The 17,115-nt window shown below is 39.8% G+C and overlaps 1 protein-coding gene across 2 annotated transcripts in view; it reads right to left on the reverse strand.

The window, feature by feature from the left end:
- The window catches only part of fnbp1l (formin binding protein 1-like), a 54,536-nt gene that overhangs the window by 17,343 nt on the left and 20,078 nt on the right, over window positions 1-17,115 (reverse strand). For both annotated transcript variants that reach the window (XM_074635110.1, XM_074635109.1), the window contains exons 2-6: window positions 6,630-6,745; window positions 4,820-4,870; window positions 3,626-3,773; window positions 1,705-1,767; window positions 453-557 (exon numbers count right to left, since the gene is read on the reverse strand). In XM_074635110.1, coding sequence (XP_074491211.1) covers window positions 453-557; window positions 1,705-1,767; window positions 3,626-3,773; window positions 4,820-4,870; window positions 6,630-6,745 — 483 coding nt within the window. The remainder of the gene's footprint in view (window positions 1-452; window positions 558-1,704; window positions 1,768-3,625; window positions 3,774-4,819; window positions 4,871-6,629; window positions 6,746-17,115) is intronic.

The raw sequence follows: 17,115 nt of genomic DNA on the forward strand, positions 1-17,115 counted from the left end.
TTTAGACAGTACCTCATCTAAAAACAAGGCTTAGTGGGCTGTGCTTTAACCTCTATTTGGAAAAGGTTTATTTTCCTTCAAGCTTTAACTTAATCCACCTAGTCTAATTATACAGTAAGTGTGGAGGAAAAAGGGAGCTACAGTATAATTTCATAGGCATCAATTATACAACTTTAAGAAAAACAAACTACTAGGTATCAGGGCAGTGCGATGAAGTTATTGAATTGCTGAAATTTCAATGTCAAAAGACGAAAGAACTGTGTGTTTATTCCTTGTTAAGAATTTAGCTACGGCTTGTCCAATAATTTACTGTCTTCGGTCATGTGCCCTCTATACTGTAGACTGAAAGTAAACATGCTGGTGTTTTCACTGACAATAAAAGAAAGGAGAAGCTGGCTCAAAGAGGAACAAATTAGATTACAGCAGTTGTGTTGCAGGTGGGAGCTTCCTACCTTCTCCACCTCTGATTTGGTGGCGTTGATGTCATTATCTAACCGATCGTAGGTGATCTGGGATTTCTCTGCTTCTCGACACTCTCTCTCAAACTTCTTTTTACTCTAAAAAAAACAGAAACGAAGACAGAAAAACAAAGATGTCACAATGTTAAAGATATTAAGAAAACACAAACCCATATTCTGTAGAACTTCTTCGTTAAAAAGCACCGCCTCTATTTCCTGTCACAGAGTCTCCAGTGAATAAAACAAAAAAAATGTGAATGGGAGTTTTGAAAAAAAAGCCGAAGAGGGAGAGAGGGAGATGAATCAGGCAGAGAGAGATAGTTTACTTCCTGCCAGCCCATCTGGGTCGCATTAGTAGTGAAGGAAACACAGCGAATAGCTGAGCCATTACAGTCCAGTCACCAAGTAGTCACTATTAAAGTCATGCTGCAGACCACACACTGAAACACTCTCCATCACATGTGCTAGAGGAAAGTAACTCGACTAATGGGCTACAGGCCAAAAAATGTGACTGGACATGCATTATTTATAAATTTAACAAGCAGTAATTAGCTTTTTAGCTCTTATGGAATTGTGGTGGTTAAATATAAGTCTTGTAATGAGCAGATTGTTATAGAATAACACAGCAAATGCAATTAAATGACCTCAGAAGTGAACAAATGGAATCTCTCCCTGGAGCTTTTTAGGAGGGCCAAATGTGGCACATGGGCCTTGGCTTTGCATTGATTTGGGAGGGGCTGGTGTACACTCAGGCCTCTGTGTGTGTGTGTGTGTGTGTGTGTGTGTGTGTGTGTGTGTGTGTGTGTGTGTGTGTGTGTGTGTGTGTGTGTGTGCATGTGCGTTTCCTGGTCCTGGCCCCTGTCCATGGTCCCCATAGACTGGGAAGTTTGCCAACAAGACGAAAAGGTCACTGCTGTCTTTTCACAGTCAGAAACAAACATTCTCATATTGTACTTTCTCTTATTTTGGACAGAACCGTGCAGAAGAGCCTATAGCACTAAATATGATATAATTTAAAAGCATAGTACCAGAAAAGATATATTTGTCTCTTCACTAAATAATGGCATATGGGGAATTATCTCCATTTGTCCTACAGATACCTTTGTTTGCATTTCTTACATTCCTGGTGCAAACAAGTATGAGACGAGTACAGCTGGCTGTTCCTAACACAGAATATTTACATTGAACACTTAATATTTTTTCTCTCCATCCCTCCTCCTCCTCCTCCTCCTTCCTCCTTACTTACATTGTCCATCTGTTTCCAGCAATGATCCAAATGCTGCTGGGCCTTCCTGCCCTCCTGTAGATGCTGCTCATACACACACATACATAAACATACACACACAAACAAGAGACATTTACACAGAAACACAGGGAAATACACATAAATTGTATATAACAACACATTCATATACACATATACAAAATGACTGGACTTAAACCATTTGTGTCACAGTGACGTACACAATAACAATCCACTGGAAAGAAAAGTGCTGAGGCCACAGACACAGATTTACAAGAGTCCTGTGACTAAAGCAGTAAAATAACAAATTCACTGAAAAGTAGTTACTTATTACAAAAGCCAGTTATTATAAAAGTGTTGCATACCTCGTAAAAATAGCATTTTGTTGGGAGACAACACATCTCATATCATATGTTTGATTTTAATATACATACATATAATTTGACAAAACAATCCCAGCTCAAGTAGTACTTATTAACCTTTTTCTGGAGCTCATAAAGACTATGTGATATAGTTAAAAGCTCCAGCAAAAGCTGGTAAGTAGACCTTGAGTTGGGGCTGTTTTGACAAACTTCCATAGACTATTTCACGTAAACATAAACATTATAAATATGCCCCTGTTTATTTCCTGTTGCAGGTTATGTCCTGTTCCTTTTTGTCTTCTATCTTTCTATCAAATACCAATTTTTATTATTTTTTTTAACACTAAACCACTGGAAAAAGTTGAATCATACACGTCTAGAGACTTTTACTTTGGAAAATATCTAAATTAATAAATGTTTGATTTTCAGTATTTTCATTTGTAGTCAGAGATGTCCTGTACTCAAATATATCAGCCATTGTCGGGCATTATTTATTAAATATTTTCCAGCAACCCACAAATCAAAGAATAAAGACATTACCCTCACAAATTAGTGGTATTTTCTTTTTATTTTATAAGGGACGTGATGTTTTATACTTCTGGTGAATATAATCCAATCAGTCTTCTTTCCATATCGGGGCCGTTTGAATGCATTTAACATAAATGTCAGTACATGGGTGCTCTACAGTTGTAGCATCGGCTGATTTGACCACGGAGATGAGAGTAACGGCTGGTTTGACCGTACTTTACCGCAATACGATAACGTTTCCTGTTCATGACAGAGTTAGCATGCAGCTTTAGCCGTGATGTCTAGCTCTGCTTTTCCTGGCAATGTGTGAAACCCAAAGTGTTTTCCATACTTTATGTGTAGTGTTTACGACACTGGATTTAAAATGAGAGGGTGCAGGTTGTATCCACACCAACCCTTCACCGTTTTGTACTTCCTTGTTGCAGCCGGCTGTTGTTTGTTTTGGTTGATGGATACAGAACAGATATGACGTCACGTTACTCAGACTACAACAATAAAAGTGGTAACTTCCTTCTACCTCCGCATGGACTCAAATGAAGCAAATATATTGATTCTTGCATTAAAAAATCAATTTAAAAATCGTAAAAAAAAAAAAAGAAATCGCAATACATACGGTAATAAAAAATTTTCCCACCCATACTAACTAATATTGGTTATAATTTGATGCTTTATAATGTGTCACTGAGTGAAATGTAGTGGGACATTTGATGCTTTACAGCACAAAACAAGAAGAGGGAGCTGTTCTTCCAAAGCACATGGATCTTAAAATGTTCAGAGCTTTTGGCATAGTAAAAGACAGATGGTTAACATCCCATCCAACATATTTATCCTCTTGAGTGAAGCCAAACGGAAAATAAATGCATATGAGGCGACACACAGGATACAACATTCGTTTCATAACAGGAAGCGACGGGTTTTCTGGGAAACATGGTCTTAATTATCAATAGATGCACTGAAAATAAACCTCATGTGTCACTTTTTGTGCAATAAATACGCAGAGAGCGGTGCAAGTATGAACTTGTTAGTGTACTCACGTGCTTCCTCTCAGCTTTGAGGTCTTGGCTGTACCTCATCAGCTCTCCGTACACCTTGTGAGCCATCTCCTCCGCCACCACCTCCCTCTGACCGGCATAGTCGTTGAGTTCGTTCAGTACAGAGTAGAAGGACAGACATGATGTGAACCTGCACAACAGACACACACATTAAACATGTGATTGACCTTTCAAAGATGCATCTGCAGTAATACACTGTCGATTAAGAGTTAGAGAGAAACAGGGGCCTAAATGATACACTAATATCTAAAGTATAATCTTTGGATTAGAGATGCGTAGTGCATGCATGTACTGTAGTGTGATATTTTACATTATTGCATGACTCTCCTGCATCGTTTTAGCTGACACAGTGACTGCATCAAGTGCAAATCTTCAAATTTAACATGTTCCTTTGCTAGAATTACTCGTATTGCATGTATTTCTAATATTTTGTGTTAAAATAAAAAAAAATCTTCTATGATTCTGAACCAATTCACAAATTCCGAGAATTTATTTTTCAAATGTTGTTCATGATTTAATGGGGTCTCTTTGCTGCAGCATGTTGACAGAATAGACATTGCAAAGCACAACATGTTTCCAATTTTTTGCAGTAAACTTTAATTTAGACTGTATACTTCTCTACTTTTATGGTTTGGTCAGACAGTGACCTTTATCAAGACCTCTTAGTGGACTAAAACCATGAGGGAATGATATTCATTGAATCAAGAATAAATTCTGAATCAAATCATGACCCCCCCCAAAAAATCTAAATCAAATCAAATTCCCACCCCTACCTAAAGATGGATCACCTTTTCTCCTCGGTCTCTGTGTGTTTGTAACCAACAACAAAAGTGTTGTGTAAGAAATGTGATTCATAAATGAGTAGAAACCTTACATTTCTGTGTAGAATCAGTGATTTCCATTCACTCTAATGCAAACTCAGTTGTTTTACTCTCTGTGGCCTATGAAATATCTTTACAATGTAGTTATAATGTGTCACATTTACCAAAAAACAGTAATTAGAAAACAAGCAAACCATTTTGTGCAATCCCAAAAAAGTGTGAAAGAGTGGGTGTCAACAGTCCCATGGCATACTGTACCCGTTTCTGTGATGATAACAGGTGACTGCATCTACCACATTTTATACATTACATGTAGTGCTCAGCTGTCATATGACCATGTAAACTGTTTACTCACCTCGGCTCCTCATCTTTAGCACGTTTTGGACAGTATTTCTTCACCAAGTTCCTGTTGGGAAAGAGAGAGAGACGCAGACACAAAGGTTAGAAATGCTGTCTGATATTTTAAGCCTGGTGGAGAGACAGGTAAACCGCCAAGAAGCAGGCAGTCAGATACACACACACACACACACACACTCGGGATCTCAGTATTTTATTAAAGATAAATCAAAGATTTAAACATCAAAGCCTCTGCCTGTCGGTTCCCCCAGGCTCTGACAAAACAGACTCCAGTACAGCAGCGAGTTAATGATTTAACTAGAGAGCAGAGGAATGCATGAGTGTGTGTGTGGGGGGGGGGGTGAACGACAGAAAAAGGAGTCTTTCTGCCTGATTTATTGTCTAAACTACATGTACTGTAAAAACGTGCACACGTCAACACATACATGCATGCACACGCACACGCACACGCACACACACACACACACACAGCTGCATCTTTGATCATTCTTCAGACCTGCAGCAGTAGCAAAGTGTGTGTGTGTGTGTGTGTGTGTGTGTGTGTGTGTGTGTGTGTGTGTGTGTGTGTGTGTGTGTGTGTGTATGTGTGTGTGTGTGTGTGTGTGTGTGTGTGTGTGTGTGTGTGTGTGTGTGTGTTCGTGTTACATATTCTGAAGGGATTTCCACTCTTTGAAATGAACCACTGGGACTCTACTGTTTTTTAATGAGGATTACTGAGTTTGTGATCAACAAGCATCGCAACTAAGCATGGGACGATATGAACATTTTATGTCACAATTATCCTGGCTAAAATAATTGCGATAATTGCGATTCACGATAAAATGGCAAACATACTGGAATCACTTTACTTTACATTTTGTTTAAAAAAAAAAAAAAAATTTGTTTTATTGCATCAAAGATAGGACACATCTTTTTTTGTGTGAATATCCTTTCACCAAAGCTGTATTTGGGATGCTCTATGATCGCCTAATCTGACACAGTGACCAAAAGGCAAAAATATTAAGTCTGATCTCAGCATATGTCTTTCTAGGTTACTATAATAAAAAATATAGAATTTAAAGAAAGCATAATGCAGGCTAGCTTGTTTCATGTGCAGATGTATTACGCAGTAAAATATAAATATTAGGATCTAGACATCCTTGAATCAAAAACTGTTTTTGTAGAAGACAAAGAGACAAAAATGGGCAGTGGGTGGGATATATTAGACAGCAGGTGAACATTTTGAACTTTGAACTTTGTGTTGGAAGCAGGAAAAAAGGGCAAGCGTAAGGATGTGAGCGACTTTGACAAGGGCCAAATTGTGCTGGCTAGACGACTGGGTCAGAGCATCTCCAAAACTGCAGCTCTTGTGTGATGTTCCCGGTCTGCAGTGGTCAGGACCTACCATAAGTGGTCCAAGGAAGGAAAACCGATGAACACAAGGCTCATTGATGCACGTGGGGAGCTGGCCCGTGTTGTCCGATCCAATAGAAGAGCTACAGTAGCTCTTCTATTGGATCGGACAACACGGGCTGGTTAATGCAAAAAGTTAATGCTGGTTCCGATAGAAAGGTGTCAGAACACACAGTGCATCTCAGTTTGTTGCGTATGGGGCTGCGTAGCCGCAGACCGGTCAGGGTCCCTGTGCTGTCCTCATGTTATGGCTGATTGGTATATATATATATATATATATATGTATATATATATATATATATATGTATATATATATATATATATATATATGTATATATATATGTGTGTGTGTGTGTGTGTGTGTGTGTGTGTGTGTGTGTGTGTGTGTGTGTGTGTGTGTGCATGCGTGCGTGTACCGTAGCTGCTTGGCGTAGTTTTGCTCTATGTCCAGCCTCTCCTTGACAAACTTTGCATAACGCTCAAGAAAGTCGATCCCCCACTGAGAGTGTTTGTCCAGATTATCAAACTGGTCCTAAAGATGATGGGAAGAAAAAAAGTATGGATGGCAGAGAAAGAGGGGGAAGGACGAGAGAGAAAAATAGAAAAAACATTTAATTTTTAATTCAGATTCATGCCTCTTGGTTGGCAAAACAAAACTTTAAAAACACATTTGAAAGGATTCAGCAGATCGTGAAAATGAATGTAGAAAAAAGTTAAATGGAGGTGCCTTAACATCTGGATGGAAAACTCTTTATCTTTCCGACACGTGAGGTTAAAATTAAAAGGGTTACATGACTCAGCAGTCTGTCTGCCTGAATATGAGCCTGTTCTTATTCACACAAATAAAACACACATGTCCTCCTGCCAGTGACTCAGCGGTAAGAGTGTTTCATTTCTGCCGTGTATACATATTACACATCACACATCACACCAGATTTAAAACCAAATACTGTAATCCAGAACAAATTGTGAGACATCCATCTGCAGATTTGATTCATGTATAAGTAACATTACAGGGAGCCAAAATTATCAATATAAGGATTTAGTATTGCCAAGATAGACAATTAGCATCCATGATCCAAACAAATGACACATGAATGAATGCCAAAAGATAAAGAAAAGCCCTGAAAAAAATGGAAATAAAAACAATGTGTGTGTCTCTCTTCAGGACAGATCAACTGGCAACAATGGCTCTGCTCAACTGGAAAAAGACAATCATTTACAGCCCCTGAACACACACACACAAATACAGAGGGATTATAGCAGCTGGTTTGTTGTCAGATGTCTATTGGTACGAACAGTAAACAATCTCCACCCTTTTCCCACCATGCAGCGACCTTTTCAATGCAAGAACTGACCACTTTGAAATTAATTTTACAATATGAATAAGTGCATATTTTGGTAGTCTTCTAGATGATTGATTTTCATACACAGCTCATCAATGCATTGCTCTCTGGCAGCCAACTAGAGCTGCAAGGATTAATCGATTAGTCGTCAACTATTAAATTAATTGCCCACTATTTTCATATTCGATTATATATAATATTTTTTTAAGAAACAAAAGGTCATAATTCTCTGATTCCAGTTTCTTAAATGTGAATATTTTATGGTTTCTTTACTCCTCTATGACAATAAACTGAATATCTTTGAGTTGTGGACAAAACAAGACATTTGAGGACGTCATCTTGGGCTTTGGGAAACACTGATCAACATTTTTCGCCATTTTCTGACATTTTATAGACCAAACAATTAATCGATTAATCAAGAAAATAATCCACAGATTAATCAACAAATAAAATAATAGCCAACTATCAGTATCATGTTCGAGCGTATTTGGACACAACCAGTGAAAGCTATGAAACTGATGCTTGCTAGAAACAGCGTTACCACATGGCGATAACTTAACACTAAGTAGTTTCAAGTTTCCAAATGATATTTATAGTATCCTTCCCGATTTCAAGATTAAAAAAAATAACTTTATTCATTCAGAGTAGGACTGGAGATCAAATCTGCATCTTTCCAGTTACAAACCCACATGCTGGTCTTTATGCCCACTAAGACACAACAAAACGTTCAGAAACGATCAGGAATCGATGCATAGTTGCAGAAAATACCACCAAGATAGTGTCCATTCTCAGCTTTTATATATAAAAACAACAAATTAATCTCAATCTAAGTCAGCATTGTGGCACACACGTGGTACACCAGTGGCTGTATGGCAACTTAAATCAACACCGTGACTGTTTTGAACTACAGAAACCTCTCAGTTAACAACACAGAACAATCTAAAAGGTGGAGACTAGCCATTACCCTAGTATTTTTAACTGTGGACGCTGAAATCAAGATATCCATTAAGTGTGCTGCCCTAGCTACCAGTCTTTAGTACCTTTCTGTTTGTGTGTCAACACAAACCAAGGCCTGGACTGGAGCAAATAAGGGTCGCCAAGGGAAATACGAGACAGCTGACCGTGTTTGTCCAGTTCATCATCATTTTCTTCAAATACAAAAGATAGCAGGGAGGCTTTCAAACAGCCATGCTGAGCAGCATTGGGTTTTTTGCCTTTAGTCACTTAAGTATATGAAGAGATTGTTAGTGTTGCGAAACACAACCTGTTTTCGTAAAGGTGAGTAGATGAGCAATTCTGTCCAAAAATGGCAAGGGTAAATCCTTGATACTTAACCTGAGACATTGAATCACTACAAACAACACCGTTCAATAGCCCGTCTTCCAACAAGAAATTTGTTACCATGAGCACAACGCCAGGCTGAATGAATGACCTGAAATAAATTTGCAAATCAGTTTGATTATCCGGCTAATATTTTCCTGTGTTTGTTGAGGTCCGCCATAAGTGATTCATTGAAGCCTGTAACTCAGGGTCACATTTCCACTGTGATCTGGAGGAGAATATTTGACTGATTCAAAAACAGAAAACAAGAGAACGCCTGCAGTCAAAAAGCAGCCGTCAGACGAAGTACAGGCTGACAAAATAACCACTGAGACTGACAAAAGGACCCCAGCATGCTAAATCAAACCAGTGATGGGGTGAAACATGGACTGGCAGAGTTAACAGCATCCACCAGTTTCTCTCTGCAAGGCCTATTGCCAGCTTTCATCAGCGAGAAAGAAGTAGAAAAAGATCTCACTGTGGTGCAAACAAGTGCCAAGGTTCTAAGCTGCCAATTTCAAGCATATTTTGTAGTCCAAAACACAAAGATTTAGCCCAAAAGATGCAGCCAAAACAGTGACAAAGATAAGCCGGATGTTACACAGACAGAAACGTATTAGGATGCCTGTTTTTTTGTTCTGTCATTATCATCTGCATCTTGCCAGCCTGGTTGCCTCTGCTAAATGCCTTCCAGCCAGCCCGTCTGTTGCAAGCCTGGCCTGCAAACATGCCTGCCTGCCCACCTCCTTTTAGCCAGTGTGTGTGTGTCTGGTTGCGTCAGCCTGTGTGACGGTGTCTATGAATAAGTAATAGAGTATGAGCTCATCCTGTAGTTTGTGGCAAGCTGAGCACAGACTGGCTCACTGGGGAAATGACAACATCTTTGTGCTCCGGGTCTCTCGGCTGGCTCACAGGGAAAGTAGTAGGAGGAGGAAAATGATGAGGATGGTTTAAGCATCTGAATCTGGGAGCTAAAATCTGGCCTGCACCCAGTAACCCACGCTGCTGCAGCACCTGCACTGTAACTGATCCTGTCTATTCAGAGAGTCCAGCATCTTATGGTCTCTGGCATTCAGGCCTCCCACTCTAATATAACATCATGAGGCTAGCAATTGCTAACATGCTAATGGTACAGTAGCTGTCCGATATATTCCTATCTGACTGCTACGTTTGTGAAATTTGGTTTCCTCCTAAACAAAGCATGTAGTCTTGGACCAAAATGTACCTTTCGGCATTCGTCAAATAAGCCTGTGCCAATATAACCAAATATTCTAAACCTCATGTTAGTGTAATTTTTTAAGATAAACTCTAGTTTGGTCAATTTGTAGCATCTAAAAAGGTAAACAATAAAAAAATCGACTTAGTTTATCACATGGTTCACTTGGTTGTTCATTGACCAGAGCATATAGACAAATACGAGCTTCATAAAGTCATAAAAACACTAACAAACCTGTTACATACAAAATGAATGACAATTTAAAATGCTTAATACAAATAGTATGATATTAAGAAATTCTGAGGCAACAATAACAGACCTCTTTATGATCTCTGATAGCAACAGAAAGGTGCACCAGTAGCCGTGTTATCAGTAGCAACAACACAACATCCTGTCTCATGATCATCACATAATCACAGGAAAGGGATGCCTCCACAAACAAAACGATAAAAACACACCCTCCGCCACATTGCATTAGAGCCGTTGTACAATGTGTACTGGATGGAGAAAACAAGCATTTGTACCGATTGTTTCAGCCACTACCCAGAGCTCAGACCATAGGTGAGGGGTCAAAAGCAGGTTGGCTGGTAAACGCTATACCAATCTGGTATAATATCTCCATCACTGCAGAGATCGATCACCAACTCTCATGGGTCATCGTACCCTCACCATGAACAAGACCCCCAAGATACATTAACATTCAGGTGAGGCAGCAACTCTGTCTGTTGATGAGGAAAAGCCGTCCTCAAAGCAGTAACCATGGTGGGACCACCCGCTTTCTTATGCAGCAACATAAGACAACTAGAGATGGCAGAAGCAGAAAGCGGAGACATTGAATACAACATTGTTTGGCTTGCTACATTCGGCTCTCAACATGGCGACGGCAAGCCAGCGGCTCGCAGCTAACGATGCTACAGTAACAACGCTAACAGTGCAAACAATGGCGAAAGTGCTGACAGGGCTAACAGTGTTTATCTGAGGGGGAACCGGAGGGTGGGTGCTACGCATCCGCGACAACTCCGTCCTACCGCCGTATGAAAGCAGTGTCGAGCGGCGGCCGTGATCTAGCCAGTGGCGCTCGCTCACATGCACAAACATGCACTAAAAGGCATGCGCGACCGGCCAGACTATGTCAACAAAGCACAGAGAAACTCGGATTACAACACACATAGAGGGTGAGCGACTTCATTCTCTGCTCAGGTAGACATAACTCCACTATATCTTTACATAGCAAATAGTTGTTTGCTGCTATATTAATGCTCTGGATATCGTATAGAGCACTTTTGATAAAAAAGCTTTTACTTTGACGTTGTTAAAAAACTCTAACTGAATGTCAGAAACACATTGCAAATGCAAATATAGACAAATAAAATACACGTTTAAACAAAACTTTTTCTTGTACAGTCAATAATGAACTAAATCGGTTTTATTTCTGTAAAAAAAAAAAAGCAAAATTACGGTGGGGGTGATGGGCGCGTAATGTAATCGGTGTGTGCCCAACTACCGTGTAACACCGATAACACCGACTACCGCGGCAAGCCTAGTTCCGCTTAAACGAATCAGTGCATGAGAAGAGAAACGTATGTGAGGAAAGCAAGCCAATGAGTAAAGTCAAGAGGAAAAACACAGAGGGCGCCTCCCATTTTTCATCTTCATCTCATCTGATCATTCCAATAGTATTTTCACTACGACATGGCCATCTGGAATGAAGCTAAGCGGTGAGTGAGAGAGCTGCTTTGTACGTATCATAACAACAGCTTGTATGTATATCCGCCTTGATGTCGGGTTGGTGTGTCTGGGCCTTAAGGGCTCCATAGAAAATATTGTTTATGTTAAGAGCAGCAGCCGAGTATCAGTTAGGCATTCATTTTGATTATTATAATTACACTATACAATTTGTATGTGGGCACATGCCTAATTGGACACATACCACTGTGACAGGTGAACAATAATATCTGTTTCCTTCCCAGATTCAAACCCAAAAATGGGTCACAGTTCTGCTTCCGCTGCGATTTTCACTGACAAAGCCCCTGCTCTGCTTTAATGAGCTTCGATCTCAGGGTGAGAGAATAAATTAGTCATTTAGCTCCCAGTCGAGGAGGGGAGCTCAAGACGCCCTGTGTGAAGATCCCACACAGTCTACAGTAGTACACCCTGATAACCAACCAGATGGCTAGACAGCCCCTCCGCAGCCAATCAGAGAGGCAGACGGCCTGTGTGCATTCCATGGGAGAAGGCAGGTTAATTAGCATAGAAAACGCTGCTAGGACAAAAGACTAATTACACACTGTGGCATTCCAGAGCACACACACAAACACACACACGCACACACAAGGAGAATCACACATGGCGGAGACTGGGTGGGAAATGTCAACTTGTCTGAAACACTGGCATCACTCTGAAGACCCCCGGGCTCTGTCTGCACTGTGTGTGTGTGTGTGTGTTTACTGTGTCTATCTGTGTTCATCTTCCTCGAGAACAACTAGAAAAAGAAAGCAAGCCGGTCTCTTCCAGGAATGAGATGGGGGAGGAGGAGACGGTATTTGTTTGTGTGTGTGAGGGAGGAGAAGAGTGGCATTTTGAGAGGGGAGGTAAGATAAACAAGAGGAAAGTAGAAAGAAAATTGGATAGGAGAATAGGTCTGTATCTGTGTTTATTTTGGTCTGAGTCTGCACTCAGATTTGATTAAATAACAATCTTAAAGTATTACAATGTTTAAGTAAACTGAATTCAATAAATCACACACTATAAACTAATGCTTGTCATGTGTGCATTAGTGTTATTAGTATACATTGCCTGGTTACATAGATGCAATAACAGGTATATCAAGCAACTACAGTTGATATTTTTTTATCAGGTTAGCGGATATCAAGCTAAGAGTAGGGCTCTCCCGGATACCATTTTTTTGGGCTTTGAAGCTTCTGTGAGAAATATTCAAAGGTATTCGAAGCTTCACAGAGCAGCGCGGTGAAGCAGGCTGACATGTTCTTCAGTCTGTCTGTCTGTCTGTCTGTCTGTCTGTCTGTCTCTATCTCCCGTTTCAGTGTCGCTGCTGCACTACTGTACACACACACACCTCAACACACAACAAACAGCGATATTCGTCTGAGCATAACTAATAAGAATTTATGTTGAATATGAATAATCTTGTGGGATTATTCCTTATTTCATGGGCTATAATTTTTTTATTTTTTTTTTTAAATTAAGCATTCTAATAGTGATTTGGAGGTCGATACAATGGCAATGGTCGACGCTTCGAAGAATTCGGGTCAGCCCTAGCTAGGGGTGACTGATCTGGATAAAAAGCTCTGTCATGTACATTCATTTTTAATCACACATCAATATTTAGCAGGAAATTACATATTTCTGGAAAATAAATTAATTGTTTATACTATTACTAATGCAAAAAAAAAAGAAGATGGGATTTTTTGTTTTTGACCTGTGAAGAAATATAAATACACATTGATTTGCCACATTGCTCACAGTATAAACGGTAAGGGGAAAAAAATAATCTTGCTGTATAAATACATTTTTATATACACTCTTTTAACAACCTATATCAAACTATAAATGTTTGTTCCAATTATATACACAGCACACTCTCATTTCTTTATTGGTTGACATAGATTATAATGATATTCAAATGTTTGGAGGTTTGTTTGGACAAAACAAGAGTCGACTTACATCCATTTGAACTGTGAGTAGAGGTCAAAGCACCAGGAGGTTAGCACACATAGTTCATACCTGTGTGTATATTACAGACACACACATGCTTTGCTGTTTCCTTACTGAGAGCATCTGGATTTGAATAGACTTGGATTTGTTGCTAAAAAAGTTATTGTGTTGAAAAGTCTCCAATTTCCATCTATGGGCAAAACAGACAGGAGCACTGGCACATTGTCGACTTCACCTCCCTCCCAGCTCTGCAGGCAGGAGGAACAGCCAGCTTCTTTACAAACTCTCTGCTGAAGGTGCTTTTAGCCTCAATATTACTGGATTTTGATCACTGATTCCCCAGAAAGCTTTCGACAGAGCGCCCTCCTATCCGTTAGTCTAATTCTGTGTGTAGGAGGTTTGTTAAATGCTTAAACTGCATGAGCACTGGCAGCTCTTCACCTTCCTTCACTGTAGTTCCCTGGTGTAAAACCAACAAAACAGCAGTTAACAATGTACAAATATAGCTTCAGACCTACTTCTAACCATCTTCTATCACTCTAGATTGCATGTGGCTATAGTTCAGAATAAAAGCCATGAACAATTCTATTTGCTGGAAGGCTTTTGCTTTGAAAAGTACCTGCAGGAAGTGCTAAGCTTGCTGTATTTTTTGACCACCTAAAAAGTTTGACACAATTTCACAAAACTGACAATAAGCATCATGCAGAATAGTGATGCTAAACTATGTGTTAAACAAGAGAAAAAACAATAAGTAGAGTTTTCTGCCTTTGTCATAATTCTCATGTTTCACATTCAGTTGTTTTGCTCTTGTTCGGCTGTGTTGCACAGACACAGACTATTTCCATTCTTTGTAGGTTGCTCTGTTAAATGTCTCATGTTGCTTTCATAAGCAAGTCTCATACATGCTGATTGCCTATTCTATTAAATGTTGCTAACTGGCACTCAACTTAACACGACCCACCTTTGTAGCAGTGTCGGTAATTGAATTACTTCAGTTTTAAATGAGCTGTTTACACGGTTTTATCTACGCTCTGTAAACACACAAGCACACACACACACACCTCCATCACTCTATTTGTTCTGCCTTGCAGGATCATCTATGTTCATGCTTTTTCTTTCCCCTGCGGAAACAGAAACTACTTTATGTCTGTAGCACTACAGTACACAAACGCAGACCAAACTGGCTAACACAAGCCATAGAGGAAATATGTGATTCATAGTTGTTCAAATTATAGATAATCTCTTGTGGATCACAGTCAGCTCTGAGTCAGTGAGAGACAGTCACTCTGTGACTCCATGTTTGGCTCCATTCAAATTGATCAGTGCATTAAAACTGAATCATACTGGTTTTAGTTTTGTGTGCATCCCAGAGTACACCAATAGGTTTCCTGTGAGGTGTTCCAGCTATTGTCCAATCAGGCGATACATTTGTTTTAGGGCAAAATCGACTAAAGCTGGGGACACACCAAGCCAACATCAAAGAACTAGCGGCAACGAACGGCTGCCTGTTGCGTCGCCTCACTTTGCCTTTGTCTTGGCTGCACTCGAACACAACGCAAAGACTACAGCAGACGGCCAGTTAGCATGTACGTTCTGCTCCTGCGTGAGATGAAATAACTCTCCACACCATCAGGTCGCGGTAGTCTGTATTCGCCCCAAACCATCCGACGGCCGACCATCGGCTTGGTGTGTCAGCGCCCTGACACTCATACGATTGTCGACTAATCGATTAGTTGATTTAATCGACAGATCTGTAAAACTGAGTTTCTCCGCAAAGAATCACACAAAAGCACCACTTTAAATCTTGTGTTTACCAGAGATGTGCTCATAAGTGTCTTGGAAATATGTCATTCAGCATAAAAAAAAGCATAAAAAATGACTAAATTGAAAAATGACTAATTGACTAAAGAGATCTTAATCGACTAAGACCAAAACGACCGGTTAGTCGACTAAGAGATGGCAGCCCTAATTTGTTTACATCTTTTCAAACAGTTCAGTTGAGGTGAATAAATGGGCGTTTCTTCCTCTTACGTAATAGCTGGAGCTTTTGTTTCCCAGTCCGTGTATCGTTGAGATGGATGATTATCCCAAACAGAGTGCTCGGATTTACACCTCGCTAACAGCTGTGCAGATGTTACAGAGGAAATTCAGGTCACAGATACTATTTATCAAGACAAATGCAAAGCTAAGAAACTTTATCAGAAATTAAAATCTTGTATTACTGTAATCTCTCTTGACAGACGCTCCACTGGAATGTGTGCTTGCTTTCAGTTTCTAAAATGGGTGGACCAGTCAAACACCCAGGAGGCGATTTAACAGGAACCTGTGTTCATTGTGTGCCAGCAAACGCAGCTCAGGGGAAAACATCAAAAGAGCCCAAACTCTTTCCTAAAACCTGAAGGGAACGCAGAAGGAAAAAAACATTGCAACTGCTAATAAATACCTTATACACAGACTTTTCAACACTGAAAATGATTGGCAACTGGTAAGTTGTACCAGATGTTGGCTGAAGATGTCAACAATGTCAACTCCATGTTTTCTCTTTTATAACTGGACTAAAACCAGAGACGGCAAACAACATCTTCTGGTCTGTATCTTTAAAAGTAAAAATTGATGCCACTCTGGTTTAGAGCTGAGATGATTTGTCAACTAATGAATTAGTTAATTATTCTGTAACAGTTAATTAGCATGGTAACTGATTTATAGTTTTAAATTCTTTATCTTTGTTGCTTTTTTCTAACTTTATAATAACTGAAAACTGAATATCTTTGGGTTTCCCAGCACAATGGATCCCCATTTAAATTAATTGTTGTACAAGTTTCAACAAAATATTTCTGGCTGTGGCGCAAATTTCTCTAGCTAGTGGGTCATCTTTGAATGAACACAGACAAAACCCATCAGGAGGTGTCTGTCTCCGAGTCGGAGTCGGGTCAGTCAAACATTAACCCAACCCTGCCACAGTGGGACTCTGTTCCACTAAATAAGCACCACAGTGGGCCTGTTATCTCTGCAGGATTCATCCAGCGAATGTTGCCTAGTGGCATTGCTGTACTCTCAATATTTATATAGGAGAAAAATGTCACTTTAAAAGGAGTTGCTCTCTACAATGAGACTTTAAATCAATGACAGTCACACTTTCACTAGTCAGAAGTTAATCGATGCATACCAAACTTTCTGCTGACTGTAGAAAGAATGGCACCTGGTTAACAAGAAGAGAAGGGGGAGCATTGAGAGACACACACACACAAAGTGCACATGTGTGTGTCATGTGTTGGTCATAAACATGGATGACACTGACTCCATCATCTGACCTCCTTTACCACAATAAACGCTCTGTTGCTGCAG

Source organism: Sebastes fasciatus, chromosome 5, assembly GCF_043250625.1.
Source record: "Sebastes fasciatus isolate fSebFas1 chromosome 5, fSebFas1.pri, whole genome shotgun sequence".
Lineage (NCBI taxonomy): Eukaryota > Metazoa > Chordata > Actinopteri > Perciformes > Sebastidae > Sebastes > Sebastes fasciatus.